Raw genomic sequence first — 16,047 nt, forward strand, 5'->3', positions numbered from 1 at the left:
CCTCAAAACGAGAGCCAAAGGATAGTGACACAAGTGATGACGAAGACTCCGATGATGAGGAAATGGGACTGTTTGTGCGAAGATACAACAAATATCTAAAGAAAAATGGAGCAAAACATTCCGACAAAGGATTGATCAACTATAGAAAGCAATCAAACATGTTCAAACAAGATGACGACAACAAAGGAAAGATCAAAGGTCTTTGCTTCAATTGTGGGAAAGCCGGTCACTACAAACCGGATTGTCCATACCTTAAGAAAGAAAAGGAGAAGAACCAAAGCAAAGGTCGTAACAAATCTAAAAGAGCTTACATAGCATGGGAAAGTGATTCATCTAGTGAAAGCTCGTCAAGCGATGAAGAAGAATCAGCAAACCTATGTTTCATGGCTCATCAAAACAAGAAAAAGAAAGCTGTAAGTCATCTTAAACCTGAACTAGTAGATAAGGTATCTCATTCTCAACTAAAACTTGCTTTTGAAGAATTACATAGAGATGCAATTAAAGCTTTCAAACTTTTGGCCTCAAATAAGAAAATATTTTCATATCTTGAATCAAAAGTTGAGAAAACCGAAAGGGATATGGAAGCTTTAAAACAATCTATGCTAGACATTCAAAAGGACAAAGTTGAAATAGATCCTACATCATGGTTTGGTTGTGAGACATGTCACATTTGGCAAAAAGAAGTGAGAGATCTAAAAGCCAAGTTAGACAAGGCTCTACAACCAAAAGTGACTTTTGCAGTTGATCCAAACAAGTTCAAAAGATCGTATACTCCTTTATATAGTAAATACACTTTTGTACCAAAATTATCAACTAGCAAAACTCCATATTCTCATCATATTACCTGTCATTATTGTTGCAAAAAGGGACATACCATTGAAAAATGCAAATTTAGGAGAACTTTAGTTCCTAAAGGAGTATTTCAATGGTTGCCTAAGTGCAACAAATTGTGTACTCACCATCCAGGACCCAATGAAGATTGGGGACCTTCCACTCTAACTTAATCTCGCAGGAAAAGTGTCTTGACATCGCCGAACGGTGGTAGTTCCTTGACAGCTGGTGCTCAAGACACATATAGGTAGACATACCAATTTTGGTATGTCATCTATGAAGACAGTTTGAAGAATCATACTTGGCAAAGGAAATGTAGGTGTTCTAGCCATCGCAAATGTATGAGATACATTACAAATACAGATATTCCGAAAAACACTTAGGACGCAGTACTTGATGTGCAAATTGGCAAGTTGCATTGCAAAGAGATTTTAAACTTATTCTTAGCAGAATATTGTTTGGGACTATGTCCCGCATCCGGGAGAACATCGAGTAATCGATACTAGATAAGTTTTTCGCAAAAATCAACCTGTGAAACATTCCATCAAAACAATTCATTATCAAATCTAGGAGTATGGCACACTGACAAGAAGACTCCACACAATGATGACAAAACACCTACATATTGAGAAAGCGGTAACATGTTTATTGTTCACTTCCAAAAATTTTATTGATGCTATAATATGCTATCAATTAACATGCTTATAGTGACTTCATGTGCTCTTATCTACTCTTCTCAAATACTTATGTATATATGTTCATCATTTCATTCATAACATACAATGGTTGTGCATTCAAGCAAATGACAAAACAAAAATACATCATATAGAAACATTTCTAAGGCATTTTCATCATTGAAAGAAACTTAGGTCGACCTACCCTGTATTTGAGTCGACCTACATAAGAAGCTTCTTTAGAAAAACCAAAAAGGTCCAGTTGCGTCGACCTACTCACAATTTAGGTCGACCTAATTTGGTCATTTGTTTTTGTTACTTCTGTTAGGTCGGCCCAGCTTCACTTTAGGTCGACCTACTGCGTAAATTTTTCCATATTTGGGTCTGTTAGGTCGACCCGACCCAATAACATTCATTCAAAACACTCCATTCTTGCATTCCCTCTCATTCTCATCTCTTTTGGTACGGCTAACCCTAATTCCTCAAACTCAAAACTGTCAAAAATCATCCCTCTCTCACTCAAAGCATCTCCAACCATGCCTCCAAAATCAAGAAAAGGAAAGGAAATTGCTTCCAGTTCATCATCTCAACCGGTAAGTGCTCTTGTTCATCCTGATTGTAGAGAAAACTTTGAGAAGTGGCAGATGAAAAGGAAAATTGTTAAGCAATATACTTATGATCCAAATCTTGTCGAAAACATGCATATCCCTGATGTCGCTGCGTTAATTGAACATCAAAATATTCATCCCTTATTGCAATGTGATACCCCGTACTGTGAAAATACCGTTAGGGCTTTCTATGCAGGATTTACAAAAGGAGACGGTTGTAATTTCCGTTTCAAAATGGGATCTAGATCGCATGTTGTAGACAAACGGGTCTGGATTAGTATCTTTGGTCTGACAATCGTTGGTGATGAACTCCGTATGGTAGACGGGGATGTACCGGGAAACTATGACCATGAGGCCTACATGAAGTCAATCCTCAAAGATCCTTCCGTATTTGACAGATCAAATGAAACAATAACAGCTGGTCATTTGAAGCGAGATCCTAGGCTCTTGAACTGGGTAATCTCAAGAATCATTCGACCAAGGGCAGGAGGATATTCGAGAATTGAAAGAAATGAAGTGGTGCTCATGTATCTGCTGCAAAATAGAACGCGTTTACACTGGCCTCACTTCCTAGCTGCTAAGTTTCATGAGGTCAAACAGAAAACTACAGCCCTGTGTTATGGTTCAATCATTCAAACCATTGTCAATCACTTTGGTATGCGACTTGATCACTTACACTACACTCGCGTACATCAATCCCAGGAATTCTCACAAACCACCTTGACTCTTATGGGATATCATTGGAATCCTGTTAGGAAAACCTATTATCTCATTCAAAAAGGAACAGGGAAGGTTATCTACAACTATGATGATCCTACGGAGTTTGGAAACAATGTAGGAAATGAGGAAGAGGGAAACGATCAAGAAATAGCAAATGATGAGGATCAAACCATGGAAGACATAACTCATGACACGGATCCAAATTGGCAATATGTTCCGTCTCAACAGGAAGAAGTTCCTTGGGGATACACTGCTCCACCTCCTCCTGATCAATCCAACATAATATCTATGCTTGAAGCTATGCAACTTCAACAACAGCAGAACTTTGAAACTCAACAGCTTCAATTTCAAACAATGCAGCAGCTTCAACAAGATAGATATGAGGAACAACAACGTCAATACCAATCTTTGTACGGCTTGGTTCAGGAACAAAGGAACGATTTTGAAACGTTTGCATCCAACTCCATATTGAGGCAGAATCAGTTTGAGGAAACGGCATTGCATCGTCATGCTAACATAAGCCAAAGCTTCAACACTCTTAACATGTATGTGCTGGATTTGTTGGAACAGGTTGAAGAAGATCGACCTCATACATTTCAAAGAGGAAGAGGAAGAAGGGGCAGGCGTTAGGACATATCATCATTTCATTGCATTTCATGCCATTAAGTTTTTGTTTTGTTGTTAAAAACATTATATGATGTAGTACTCTCTGTTTTCTTTTATAAATCTCTTGAACTACTATGTATGTTGTTGGCTTTCTTTAAAACATGATTAGCTCTTATGATTTCACCATTTACATGTTATCTATCTCTATGACTACCGGTATTCTTTATTACTCTTGTTTCTCTCCTACTCTGTTCTCTTTGTTTCTCTTTTTGATGTTGTCAAAGGGGGAGATAGATACAATAGATGCTGAGTGTACGGGGGAGCTTTGTTGAGAGATTGCCCTGTTGAGAGATAGATGCTGGATGTACGGGGGAGCTCGGTTGAGTCTTTATCATTTACTACCAAAGCTTAGACGAATGGTTTGCCATCATCAAAAAGGGGGAGTATGTGAATACAAGATTACACTCAAAGATGTTTTTGATTCATGGCAAACTCAAATAAGCATTCAAATAACAAGACGGAAGCAGAAAACTTAAAGAAAAGCAAGCATTGATCTCTCATAGGTCAACCCATTATGTTTATATGTTTATAGGTTGCCTCAACACAAGCAAAACAAGAAGAATGCAGAAAAACAGCAGTTAGGTCGACCTACCATCAACCCAGGTCGACCTAAAATGGAGAAAAATTCATATATCCCTGCTAGGTCGACTCACACATCATTTAGGTCGACCTAAATTGATGAAATCTACATACCAGCCTGTTAGGTCGACCTACACATCAACTAGGTCGACCTAATCTGTGAAAATGTCCCCAGAATGCATCAGAAGAGGATTCTGGTCGACCTACTCCTTCAACAGGTCGACCTAACTGGGAGCAAAATTCTGCAAGCTCTGTTAGGTCGACCTAAGCACTACAAGTGGTCGACCTAACTGATCAAGAAAGTTCAAAAATCAGTTTTTCTTGGTTCTAACTGTTATGCAATCATATATATTGTGCAAGGGTAATTATTCAAGCAACACCAACGACTGAAAGATACACAAACGCTTCTCATCTTCGTTCTTCATCATCTCCAACACAATTACACATAATCATTCTTGCGTTGCGGGTTAGTGATGAGTTCGATAACGTCCATGGAACGGAATTGAAGATTCCTAGTGGGTGAAGGTTTGTGGGGTTTGTTGGTGAATAAAATCTGCGGGTTTTGTCCTCCACGACGGGTGGTTCTTGGGGGTTTTTATCAAGAGGCGTTCATTGAGGATTCGGCTGAGTGTAACGATTGAGGAACGGGGAGTTCAAGGAATCAAGACACTGCAGAAGGGAATCAAAGTGAAGCTCTTGGATAACCTTGATCTGGCTCAAGATTAAGGGGGAAGAAGATTCAAAGGATCGACATAATTGGTTTATGGTTTATCGCTTTGTTATCTTCTTTGTATATACTACTTTCAACATTAATGAAAGATTACCCAATTTCAATTTGGAATTGGGGGCAGACGTAGTCGTAGCGAGGACGATCGACGAACTGCCTAAACAAATATCGTGTTCTTGTCGCTTTTACTTTCTCTTTTACTTTCTGTTCATAATTGGTTATAAGTGCAAAATTGATCAACGATTCAAGTGTTAAAATTGTGAATTAAAGTTCTGCACAAACATCACAATTCACCACAACTTGAATCACTATCAATTTGAACGTATCACCAAGTGTTTGTGTTTTTGCTTAATCCAATCTTACTGCATTGCAAATCAAAGTTGTCAATCTAGAAGTTAATTGGTTTTCAGTTGTTAAACGTATTGGTTAGCCATCATATTACTTCACCATCAATTCCACTTACTTTTTGGTTTTGAAACACATACGACCTTTGCAATAGCGGTCCGGAATAGACGCAAGTCGATTCAGAACCACTTTCGCTCGAGTCAGTAGAAAAATCCGTAAAAACTTAGAGAGATCTATTCACCCCCCCCCCCTCTATATCTTTAGGCCAGCGTCTAACACAAATATCCTTAAAAAAATATATAGAGATTATTTCTTTTAAATAGTTTCATATTACCTTTTTATGTTTTTCTAGAATATTTTCATAAAAAAATGGTTTTAAATGCTTGATTTCTTTTGTTAATTTTAAAAAAAATATATATATATTTTTCATGATTTTTTTCACTTTCTCTCTTCATCTCCTTTCTCTTAATTTATGGGTGCGAGCTTTGAGAGTGCATTGTGTGGAGGTTATAGTCTTATCATTCCTCTAATGAACCATCAAAGTGAAGTCCTAACTTCTTTAATATCATTGGATCTAGGATATTTATAGGTTTGAAAGAACCAAATCCACAATATTAAATGAATGATATTAATGATAGCTTGAGTTTTGTTTTTTTTGTGATACCTCTCTCTTAACTTATGGGTGCAAGCTTTGAAGAGTTCATTATGTGGAGGTTATGGTTTTATCATTCCTCTAATGAACCATCAAAGTGAAGTCCCATGATAGTTAAGGTAATTCTTTTTATTTTTACATGTGTTACAAGTCTTAGGAGGATGATATTCTATATCATCTCTCTTTCTTATTCTTAAACACATAAATTGTTATTGACCGACCTCATTGTAGGGTGACTTCTATATAAGTCACTTGGTGATTGCTCAACATAGCGCTACATTTTTTCTCTTAAATAAAGAAGATCAAATGGCAGAGATTGTATGAAAATTGGTTCAAGACTTTTGAAAACCTATTGTGTAGAGGTTTTGATTTTATCAATCTTCTGATGAGTTTTCATTAACTTTGAACCCAAGTTCATTAATCACTCATCGTTGATCATCAATTAATAATCATTGACAATTAACAACTAACTTTACTGTATGCTCTTTATTACTTTGCCATTTATTTTGTTATGCTTTAAGCTTTATCATTTATCATTTATCATTTATCATTCATCTTTATGTTTATGTTTATGCAATTTTTCCTTTGTCCACTTGGACATATGTTTATGTTTATGCACTTTTTTCCTTTGTCCATTTGGACCTTTGTTTATACTTATGCTCTTTTTCTTTAGTCCACTTGGACCATACATTACTTTGTGCTGAAAATACTAATAATCAACTTGAATCATAAAAGACTTAATGTGAACTTTGACTTTGGCTACCTTACCTTAAGCTTGGAGGATGGACCTATGGACTTATAATTAGGATCTTGATCCTATCACTTTGGAGTTTCATCCGAGTTCTTGATATTTTGATTGTATTGTGTTTTTTTGTCTGGAAGTCCTTGGAGTTTACTCCACAGAATTGGGTTATTTCTCTTTGTGTATGTAGATGATTTTTTGAAAGTTCTTGATGGTTAATTCCAAGGCATTGCGACAAGGAATTCATCTCAATACAATTGTTACTCTGTCCAACTTTGGCCTCAAGTTCTCATGGTGTAATTTCCAAAGCTTTGTGCAAGTTGTATATGAAGATATCAAGTTCATCTGAGCCCCCTAGTTGGTATTGTGTTTGCTTGATTATGATTTAAGTCCAAAAGATGGGAAATTTACATTCTCTTAATGTCAAGTGTTGGCTTCTTGTTTGGTTAGATTGTTCTTCTCCTTAGCTTTTACTTTATGCCTTAGGATAGTCCCCTTCATCTCCTCCCCTTCTTAAATTTTAAAAATCTTCTCCCTTTTTCAAAACCTTCTTATGTTTGTAAAACTCTTTTTAAACTTTCTTGATAAAAACTTTCTTAAAAATCTTGTTTCCCTTTGTGGCTTTATCTTAAAAAAATCTTCATCTAAAGATTAGGCACAAGTAATCGTCAAAGTCGAGATGTAATACCCTATCCCCTTGATATTGATTGATATAGTTGATTCTTTTTCACTTGAAAGAGTTAGTGGCATACTCGTTTATCTCTATCAGAGTTGGAGCCCTTCTTTCACTTGTGACGCAAAGAATCCACTTGTTCTCATGTTCAAGTATGGTTAACTGAGTTTTCTCCTTGAGACGACAAAGTGTTTATCCAATTTTAAACAAAACTCTTGTTTTCCTTTTAAGCGAAACTACATTTGCTCTGATTTCTCCATTGCACTGAGGAGGTATGTAGGCACAAGATGTAACGTCTTGTCGATCATAATTTTAAAATCAAACAAAATTTTTTTTGCACACAACTCTTTTTACGTAGATTTTTAAAAAGGTTCATGTGGAGTACCACAGATGTGAGGGGCGTTAACATCTTCCCCTTGCATAATGAACCCTTGTACCTAAGATATTTGTTTTGTTTTGTTTTAAAAACATTTTGGGTTTTACTTCATTCTTTTCCCATTTCCTTTGGAAACAATAAAGCGCGGTGGCGACTTTCACTAAAATAATGAATCAAGTCAGTCAATAGCTTTGATCTCAAATTTTCCCCGCTACAGTTAGTAAGAGAAAAAAACACAGGGAAAATGTGATAATCATAGTATAGTATGGAAACTAAAAAAGGCAAGGTAGAATTCCTTAGGATTTTATTCTTGAGATTTGACATACTTTTGGAGTTATCTTAGGAAAGTTTAAAGAGGCCGAGGTAGAAATTTTTAGAGTATATTTTTAAAATTTGGGAGACCCTTGAAGTTATCTAAGAGAATGTACACTTCTAAATACTTTGAGTTTTAATGGTTCATTTAAAGAGATTGAGCAATTGAAAAATACTTGAGTTGAGTAGAAAATATAGTTTGTTTTTAAAAATTTGATAGACTATTTTTTGTAACTCATTTATAATATTTTGTAATAACTTTTGAAACACTGTTCTTTCTCCTTTAAAGTAAATCGGTTAAATCGAATTAGATGAACAAAATTTTTGTGTACTTGTCTTTAATCTCCCTCTTCTTTATTGTGTATTTGTAGAAACTGTTTTGCAAGCTAATTATTTTTGAAGCCATTTATTTTGTTTGTTTATTTTCCCACGCAACATTATTTTTAGCATGATTAATATTATTGTTAAATTTTCAAAAAAATAAGGTTGTCGTGGTAGAACTTATCAATTTCTAGCATTATATATACAATGTGTAAGTTTATATTGTTACTGACTCCATGTTGTATGGAATAAAAAATTTTCACCATTGTCATTTGTTTCATTCATTACTATCACATAATGTGTATACACAAAAAGGTAACAAACTATATAAAGAGGTGCTAAATGTTGAAAATGATGACCTTACTCAAGAAAATATATATATTTACAACAAATTTATAGGCAGAAAATATACATTTTCATGTTGAGGCTTTACTGGACCTTCCTTCTTGAACTTGCATGGAGTACTGCAGATTCCAGAGAATATCTTCTATAGAAGGCCGGTCACCGGGAACCTTGCTGAGACAGATGATGGTGATCAGAACTGCAGTCTTCAATGATTCATGTGCATAAGTCCCATGGAGCAAAGGATCGATAGCACTCCTTAACGCGTTCGGTGATGCAACTTCACATAAACCTCTCTCAAGCTAAACATGATAGAAATCAAACATGTAATCACCATAATATTAGATATCTAAGTAAGAATGTTGTATCAAGCTTTTTGTATATAGTATATACCTCATACTTCAGCACCTCAACTTCCATAGAAGATGTAACTACTTTGCCAGTGATAAGTTCAAGTAGAATCAATCCAAATTGATATATGTCTTCCTTTTCTGCACTATTGATGCTGCTAATATGATTGTGTGCACTTTTTTGTTTAAGTTTTCTCTCAGAACCTTTCTGAGAATCAGAGAATCAACAAAGATATCAATCATAGGTTAGAAACTTAACTCGAGGTACTAAATGAGTCAAATTTGTTCGTCGAAGTTCTAACCTTGCATGAAAATGGAATGCTATATCCACTAACTTTTGGATTGAGATTATTGTCCAACATAATATTCTCAATCTTAATGTTGTTTCCAAATATGCCAGGAGTTACTCCAGTGTGTAAGAACTTGATTCCTTTTGCAACGCCGATGATAATCGCCATTCTTTGTTGCCACTTAAGCATCTCATTTTTTCTGCTATCTGTCGAACTCAAAAATTTTACACTGTCAATCAATCAGAGTCGAAATTAAACTGTTTTTATGTATGCGAGTGTTTATTATACCTGTAAGATGAATCCTCAATGACATGTTTGAGATGTGTTCAAATACTATGAACATTGTGCTTTTCATTTTGGGATGATCCTCATTGTTAATAGCACAGTGACCTATAACACTCACCAAATGCCTATGCCTTAAATAAGGTAACACCTTCAAATTCTGATCAATGATTTTGCTCAAACTCTTCTGATTAACCATCACCATTGAACCATCTTTGAGTCTGCCTTTATATTGCTGTCCTTGTGATCCTTCTCCTAATAGATTCGACGAGTCGAAGTTGTCGGTTGCATCTTCGATTTCTTTTATTCTGAAAATTCTATAAGGTGGTAATCCATTTGAAGCTATCCTCACCAGCTGAGGAACATTTCTTTTACTTGCATGAATATTTGGTCTTGAATAAGCAGTGACAGAAGCTTTTTCTGCATTGAACTTTCTCAAAATGAACAGAAAGAGTAGAATCAAAACCACTGCAGCTCCTACGAAACCTCCGATAATACCGATTAGTACAACTCCTCCTAGTCGCATCTTTGATTTATTCGGCCTCTCGAATCTCGGCTTAACGTTCAACACTGATGATTTCTTGCAATACGACGACGGATGTTGATCGCTGAGATTTCTTGTTGACAGACAGTTGCCAGAGTAAAACATTGTTCGGTTCAACGACATCGAATCAATGCACCATGGCAGTTTTCCTTGTAGAAAATTGTGTGAGATATCAAGAAATCTCAAAGAAGGACTACAAGATATATTCGCCGAAATCGTTCCAGTTAATTGATTTGCAGCCAAGTTTAGGCTATGTAGCAAAGGAAGAGAGAACAAAGACGAAGGAAACTCGGGGCCGAATCGGTTGTTTCTAAGATTAATCTCTTCAAGAGAGGCTAATCTTGTGAGATTAGGCACATTTCCATTGAAAAAGTTATCAGCCAAGACAAGACTCTTGAGATTCTTCAAAGATGAAACTGATACTGGAATTTCTCCATAGATGAAATTTGAAGTAATGTTGAAAACTTCAAGAGACTTAAGCCTAGAGATTTTTGAAGGCAATGGACCCCACAAACCAAGTGACACCAATGACAAAACCTTCATGTTTGAAAGCTTTGTTAAAACAGTGAAAAAGGAATCAGTGGAGAATCTTGCTGAAACTGGCTTTGTTTTGTTTCCAATGATTGTTAATTCTGTTACATGATTCTTTGTGCAGACGATGGTGAAGGAAGGTGATGGAGAGAGGTTGCAGAAGTTGGTGAGATTCTTCCATTTGTGAAGAAGTTGAGGGTATTCAAGAAGTGTTTGAATTTGAAGAAGAACTTTGGTTTCTGGTGTTGTTAATTGTGCACATGGAATTGGAGTGAGGAGCATGAGAATAATTGTAAAGATGAATGGAAACAAGAAGTATAAAGAAAACAAGAAATTCTTCATATTGTAAGACAAGTTAAGAGTGGTGAGTGAATCTCAGAAAGGATAAAGGATGATATGTACTGCACAGTTGAAGCTAAATGCAGTTAAATTAGTTTCTTTTTTAGTCAAACAAAATATTTTGTTAGCTTATATGAGAAACAACAATTAGGTTTTATATTGGGTCGATAAACAACAGGTTTTGTAAGGCCAATCCATAACTGCATACTCTGTTTGTCTTGATTTATGAGGGGACACCATTGTTAGGGAACTATTTATTCTAAGATAATAAATGAGGATTAATTCTCCTACCATAAGGTATTCCCGCACTCTCGTAAAAAATAAAAAATATTCATAGAATTTAGAAATGTACTTTTGAACGTTTCACAGTCCACATTCAGTGCATTTGTAAGTGAGTTAGATCTTCATTATTAATAAAAATTAATATGGAAATGTATCTCCGTATAACCTATGGAAGTGCACATCCGGACATATTTTAATCAAAAACGTATCAGATCCTTCCCCTTCCTCATTTCCAGCAAACTCTCTCAAACTCTCAAACCCTCTCAAACTCTCTCAAGTCACTTTCAAGTTGCTACTCTCAACATCGAATCAATGTGCTTAACATCAACTACACAATTGATAAATTTGAATTCAAATTTTTTTCACATTTGATTTTCTATACATGCATTAAGAAATAGGAACACGTGTAATATAAATCAATATATAGGTAGAGATAGTCATTGTTAGGTAGGTAAGTGATCATTGTTAGGTAGGTAAGTGATCAACGCATTTTTGGTATCCTGCATTTATGCCATTTTCTATTTTCGGAGTTGCTGGTTAATACTGAAGTGCACTTTCACATTTGTTTAGAAATTGATTTTTAAAGAATACGGAAGTGCATTTTAATATTTGTTCAGAAATTGATTTTTAAATAATTGAGAAGTGCATTTGTGTATTTTGTATGTCTACATTATTTGGTTTGATTTTGAATGTGTTTCATATAGGTTTGATTTTTTTCTGTTTTGTATTGCTTGTCAGTTTTAATTATAGTAACATGGATGATAACCAAGATCGACTGCGACTCGGTAAAGTGTTGCAACATGCATCAGTTCGCAAGGAAAAAGCTTGACTCTCGTGACCGCCAGTCGATGTCAAATCATTTAATGCGGATGCATCAACTTCTGGAGTTTGGGCATCTCCAGCTTCGTCTTCTGGAAGAGGCAAGTGTCACATGTTGCTGTCCCAAAAGCCCTACATGTTCAAATTGATGCACTTGTTGCTGCCATTCTAGAAGAGTTTGGAGGAGGGTCGTATGACCTATCACTGTTGGCTCTGTATGAGAACCATGCTATCAAACATCTGTGGGATGAAGAGGTAAAATTTATTTGTATTTATTCTTTGAAATATGTGTGTTATGATATTCGAACTTCCTAACATTGATTTATTTTTCTACACTACTATGATGTTTTTAAATTTCACATGTTTGTGCATTCGTTACACTCAGAGGGAGTCAGTCGACCGAGCCCTTCAAAGTGTATCTTGACCAGAGAGTAACAAATAATATAAGCTTATGATCGTATGACCTTCACCGTCAGATGCATTCCTTGGATGGCATATTCTTCTACTATGGATGATTGGCTTGTGGGTCATGTCTAATGTATTCACATCTTCCTGAGCGAGTCATATGCCAGCTCGAGTATATGCAGGTTGTTTCAAGAGACCCCTCTAAATCAACTCTTTCTACTATGTGTTAGAACAAGATTTAGTTCTGCAATAATACCTCTGAGTTTTGATGATAACAATGAGTATGTTTGTATGAATAATTTTGGTACTCTAATATTTTTTATTTTGGGTATTTAACAAACAGATTCTGAATTTGATGAAAGGTGCTGCCAAACCATTAGAAGAAACTAAGTTTCACTTATGCGCTACACAAGTTCTGCTGAATAGTAGCAAATCACTTCAGAAGGCTCTCAAGTTGTGAATCTGGTACGCTATCAAAGAAACCAAGTTTTGAATATCTAAAGACAAAGGTTCTGAGGAACAGTCTAGATTTTGAAGATGAAGCTCTGAAGACTTAAAGTTCTGATGACCCAAGGCTTATTTTCTTCCTTCTAACACATGCTCATCAAAAGCCTCTGAAGTCCAAGAATAGAAGATAACGTTAACGTGGTACATGGTACATAGTACAACCGAATGTTTCGTTCCACTACCATGAAAGGACGGACGTGTCGCACGATCTTGTCCCCCACGTTATTTCAAGCTGCCAACTTTTTGGAAATTTCAAAAATACCCTCCAACGGATATATTATTTTATTTGGCTATAAAGGCTTGAAGACCAGAGGAAAATGCTATTCACGTTACATACTCATTCATACATTCTTGAAAGACTGTTCATAAGCTGCTTATTCTTTTAGTCCATACTCTCAAATTATTGTTTACTATCAGCTTGTGTAGAAGCATTATATTTTAACCAAACATCTTTTCAAATTGTAGTTTGATTGTGCCTTAAGGGACCAGTTGGTCAGAATCCTTGAGAATTCTAAGATTAGTGTTTCTTAGAGATTGTAAGTGAGTCACTCGTGGTTAGCTTGTGCATTGTAATAATTTTGAGATTATTGGATTAAGATCTCGTTGATAAGGCGAAATCGCCTTGGCGGGTGGACTAGATTAGCTTGATATTTTTCAAGTGAACTAGTATAAACATACCTTGTTATTTCCTTCTTGCACTTCTATCTTTCTTATCAATAGTGAAGTTTGTTATGTTTTTAAAATCCTATTCAAACCCCATTTCTAGTGTTTTTCACACCTTCACTATGGTCCGCAGAAATGTAGATGTCCTGTATGATGATTTCCTCAATCATTTAGTATATGCTGAAGCACGAGGTATCGTAGCTTCTAACGAATGAAGCTCTACATTCGGCTATATCCTGTGGTATTTTAGAGTTTCACATTCTTACATGACACTAGATGTTAAGACAGAGCCACCTAGTTCGTCTCATCAGGAGATTCTAAAGGAGGAGCAGGCTAAGACAAATCATGTTGTTGATGTGTTACTGGCATGTCTTTGTATTATAGATCTTGCGTGAGGGAGTATAGACAGGGGAGGATTTTTGGAATGCTCTTTTGGGAGGGCCGTCGTAGATGTCATTCTTACTATGGCACGAACGACATTGTAGTACATAAGTCAGTGAATGAACAAGGGTTTCGACATACACAATAGTATAGTATTTATTTTAGGGATTAAGGATTGTATTATCATTTGTTACTTTGTTATTTTGACTGTATTTCGATTGTTACTTTGACTATATATGACATTTTTTTTCTTATTACACCAGTGTATGATTTAATTCATAAAAAATTTAATATAATAGTTTAGTTAAAATCATACTCGACCTTGTGCATGTGCAACCAGATCCTTGTATAAGGCCTCAAATATTTCAAAGATATTAATAGGGCATATCTAGTGAGAATAGATAAGTTATATGAGAATATGAGAATGAATAAGAACCATCAGATTTAAAAATGAATGGTTTAGATTAAATTGTGATATTCACTAAATCATGTGTCATTAAGAGGAAAGAGAAATTATTAATCAAATTTAAAAAAAAAAAATCTTTTAATCTCAACCATTAAATATAAATCCAATGGTTGTTATTACATTCTCATATAACTTACTCATTCTCATATGATATATATATATATATATATATTACGGTTGAATGTTGTATTTCTAGCATAGAATCAAGGGTTCAATCCTCTTGTTTATGTGTTTTTTTAGTGGAAAATGCTAACAGAAGTATTTAAAAAGTAAGGTTTTCTTCTAAATGTGCTTATTTAATGTATTGGAAACTCAACCGGATCATATTAGTCTTTTTCTAATATTTTTCTCAAATCGCCTTTTTCCTACTTTTAAACAAAAAAACCAAAATTGTTTTTTATAAAGAATCGAACCCAAGGTCTTAAAAAGACATCTATGTATCTTTACCACTAGGCCAATGTACATTCATGACAAGTAATTCTCATGATTTCTACTAACATTAACAAATTTTGTGCATAAATTTTTCCTATGAGGTCTCAAACCCAAGTCCCTAAAGGTTAAATGATATTCACTTTACAACTTGAAAAATCAATTTCTATTGTTAATAAAGTGACTATCTTTAACAACTAGAAAAATCAATTTCTATTATTAGTAAAGTGACTATTATTTATAACAAGAAAAATCAATTTCTATTGTTAGTAAAGTGACTATCATTTATACCTAGAGAGGTCAATTTCTATTGTTAGTAAAGTGACTTTCATTTACAACTAGACAAATCAACTTCTTTTGTTAATAAAGTGATTATCATTTACAACTAGACAAATCAATTTCTATTGTTGGCAAAGTGACTATCATTTACTTGATAATAAAGTGATTATCATTTATAATTAGACAAATTAATTTTTTTAATCAAATTAACTTTGTATTAATTCAAAGACAGAGAGATACAAGGTGATCACATGGATCCAGCCCCCTAATGCGACAAAACTATAAAGCCTAACAACACTAGACTATTAGACGCGCTATGTGTGTTCTAAACTTTTTACTATACCACCCTCTATAAACTATCATTTCTAAAATATTATCCCCTATTTTAGTAATATCTACATTGTTCCCAAAGCAAAAATCATTCATATACTTCCATAGACCATAAATTGTCTCTGCAATTGCCAATTTGAGAAGATTGACCCTCCTCCCCTTGCCTTTACAGTGTTAGACAATCCAACTCAACTCATCTTGCCACTCCTTGGGATCATGCAGTACCTGTAGCCAGTCCAGCACTTTGCACCAAGTATTTTTCATCACTGTGCAACCAAAAAAACAAGTGGTTTATAGTTTCCGCCTGCACGCAGAAGCTACATTGAACATCAGTCAGCATTCCAAAGCGAACCAGTCTGGTTTTTGTGGGCAATCTCGCATGACATGTGAGCCACAAAATCATTAACGCTCGAGGTCTCGGAACATTGCCACTAAACAGATCTTTCTAGCTCACCTGTAGTAGATCTATAGTCCGAATCTTCACATAGATCGTCTTCGTACTTAATTTCTTGGCTTTCTCCTTGCTGTCTCATTCTCTCTTCAAGTTATCCACAGTTGTGCGCTGATGCAGGATGGTTTCCA

At 35.2% G+C, this 16,047-nt stretch overlaps 1 protein-coding gene across 1 annotated transcript; it reads right to left on the reverse strand.

The window, feature by feature from the left end:
* Positions 1 to 8,642: 8,642 nt before the first annotated feature.
* LOC131646382 (probable LRR receptor-like serine/threonine-protein kinase At1g14390) lies at positions 8,643 to 10,907 on the reverse strand. Its single transcript, XM_058916434.1, has 4 exons — positions 9,497 to 10,907; positions 9,221 to 9,414; positions 8,962 to 9,126; positions 8,643 to 8,870 (listed from the first exon to the last, which is right to left on the reverse strand). Exons 1-4 carry the CDS (start codon positions 10,905 to 10,907, stop codon positions 8,643 to 8,645), a joined length of 1,998 nt encoding a protein of 665 aa, XP_058772417.1.
* Positions 10,908 to 16,047: the final 5,140 nt, after the last annotated feature.

The sequence above is a fragment of the Vicia villosa genome, linkage group LG2, assembly GCF_029867415.1.
Source record: "Vicia villosa cultivar HV-30 ecotype Madison, WI linkage group LG2, Vvil1.0, whole genome shotgun sequence".
Lineage (NCBI taxonomy): Eukaryota > Viridiplantae > Streptophyta > Magnoliopsida > Fabales > Fabaceae > Vicia > Vicia villosa.

Bases quoted from the DNA above. Each gene is read 5' to 3' on its own strand.
- LOC131646382 (XM_058916434.1), bottom strand. From the start codon at position 10,907: ATGAAGAATTTCTTGTTTTCTTTATACTTCTTGTTTCCATTCATCTTT. The intron at 9,415-9,496 runs GTATAATAAACA...TGAGTTCGACAG, and splicing joins ATTGAGGATTCATCTTACAG to ATAGCAGAAAAAATGAGATG. The intron at 8,871-8,961 runs GTATATACTATA...TATCATGTTTAG, and splicing joins TTGAGGTGCTGAAGTATGAG to CTTGAGAGAGGTTTATGTGA.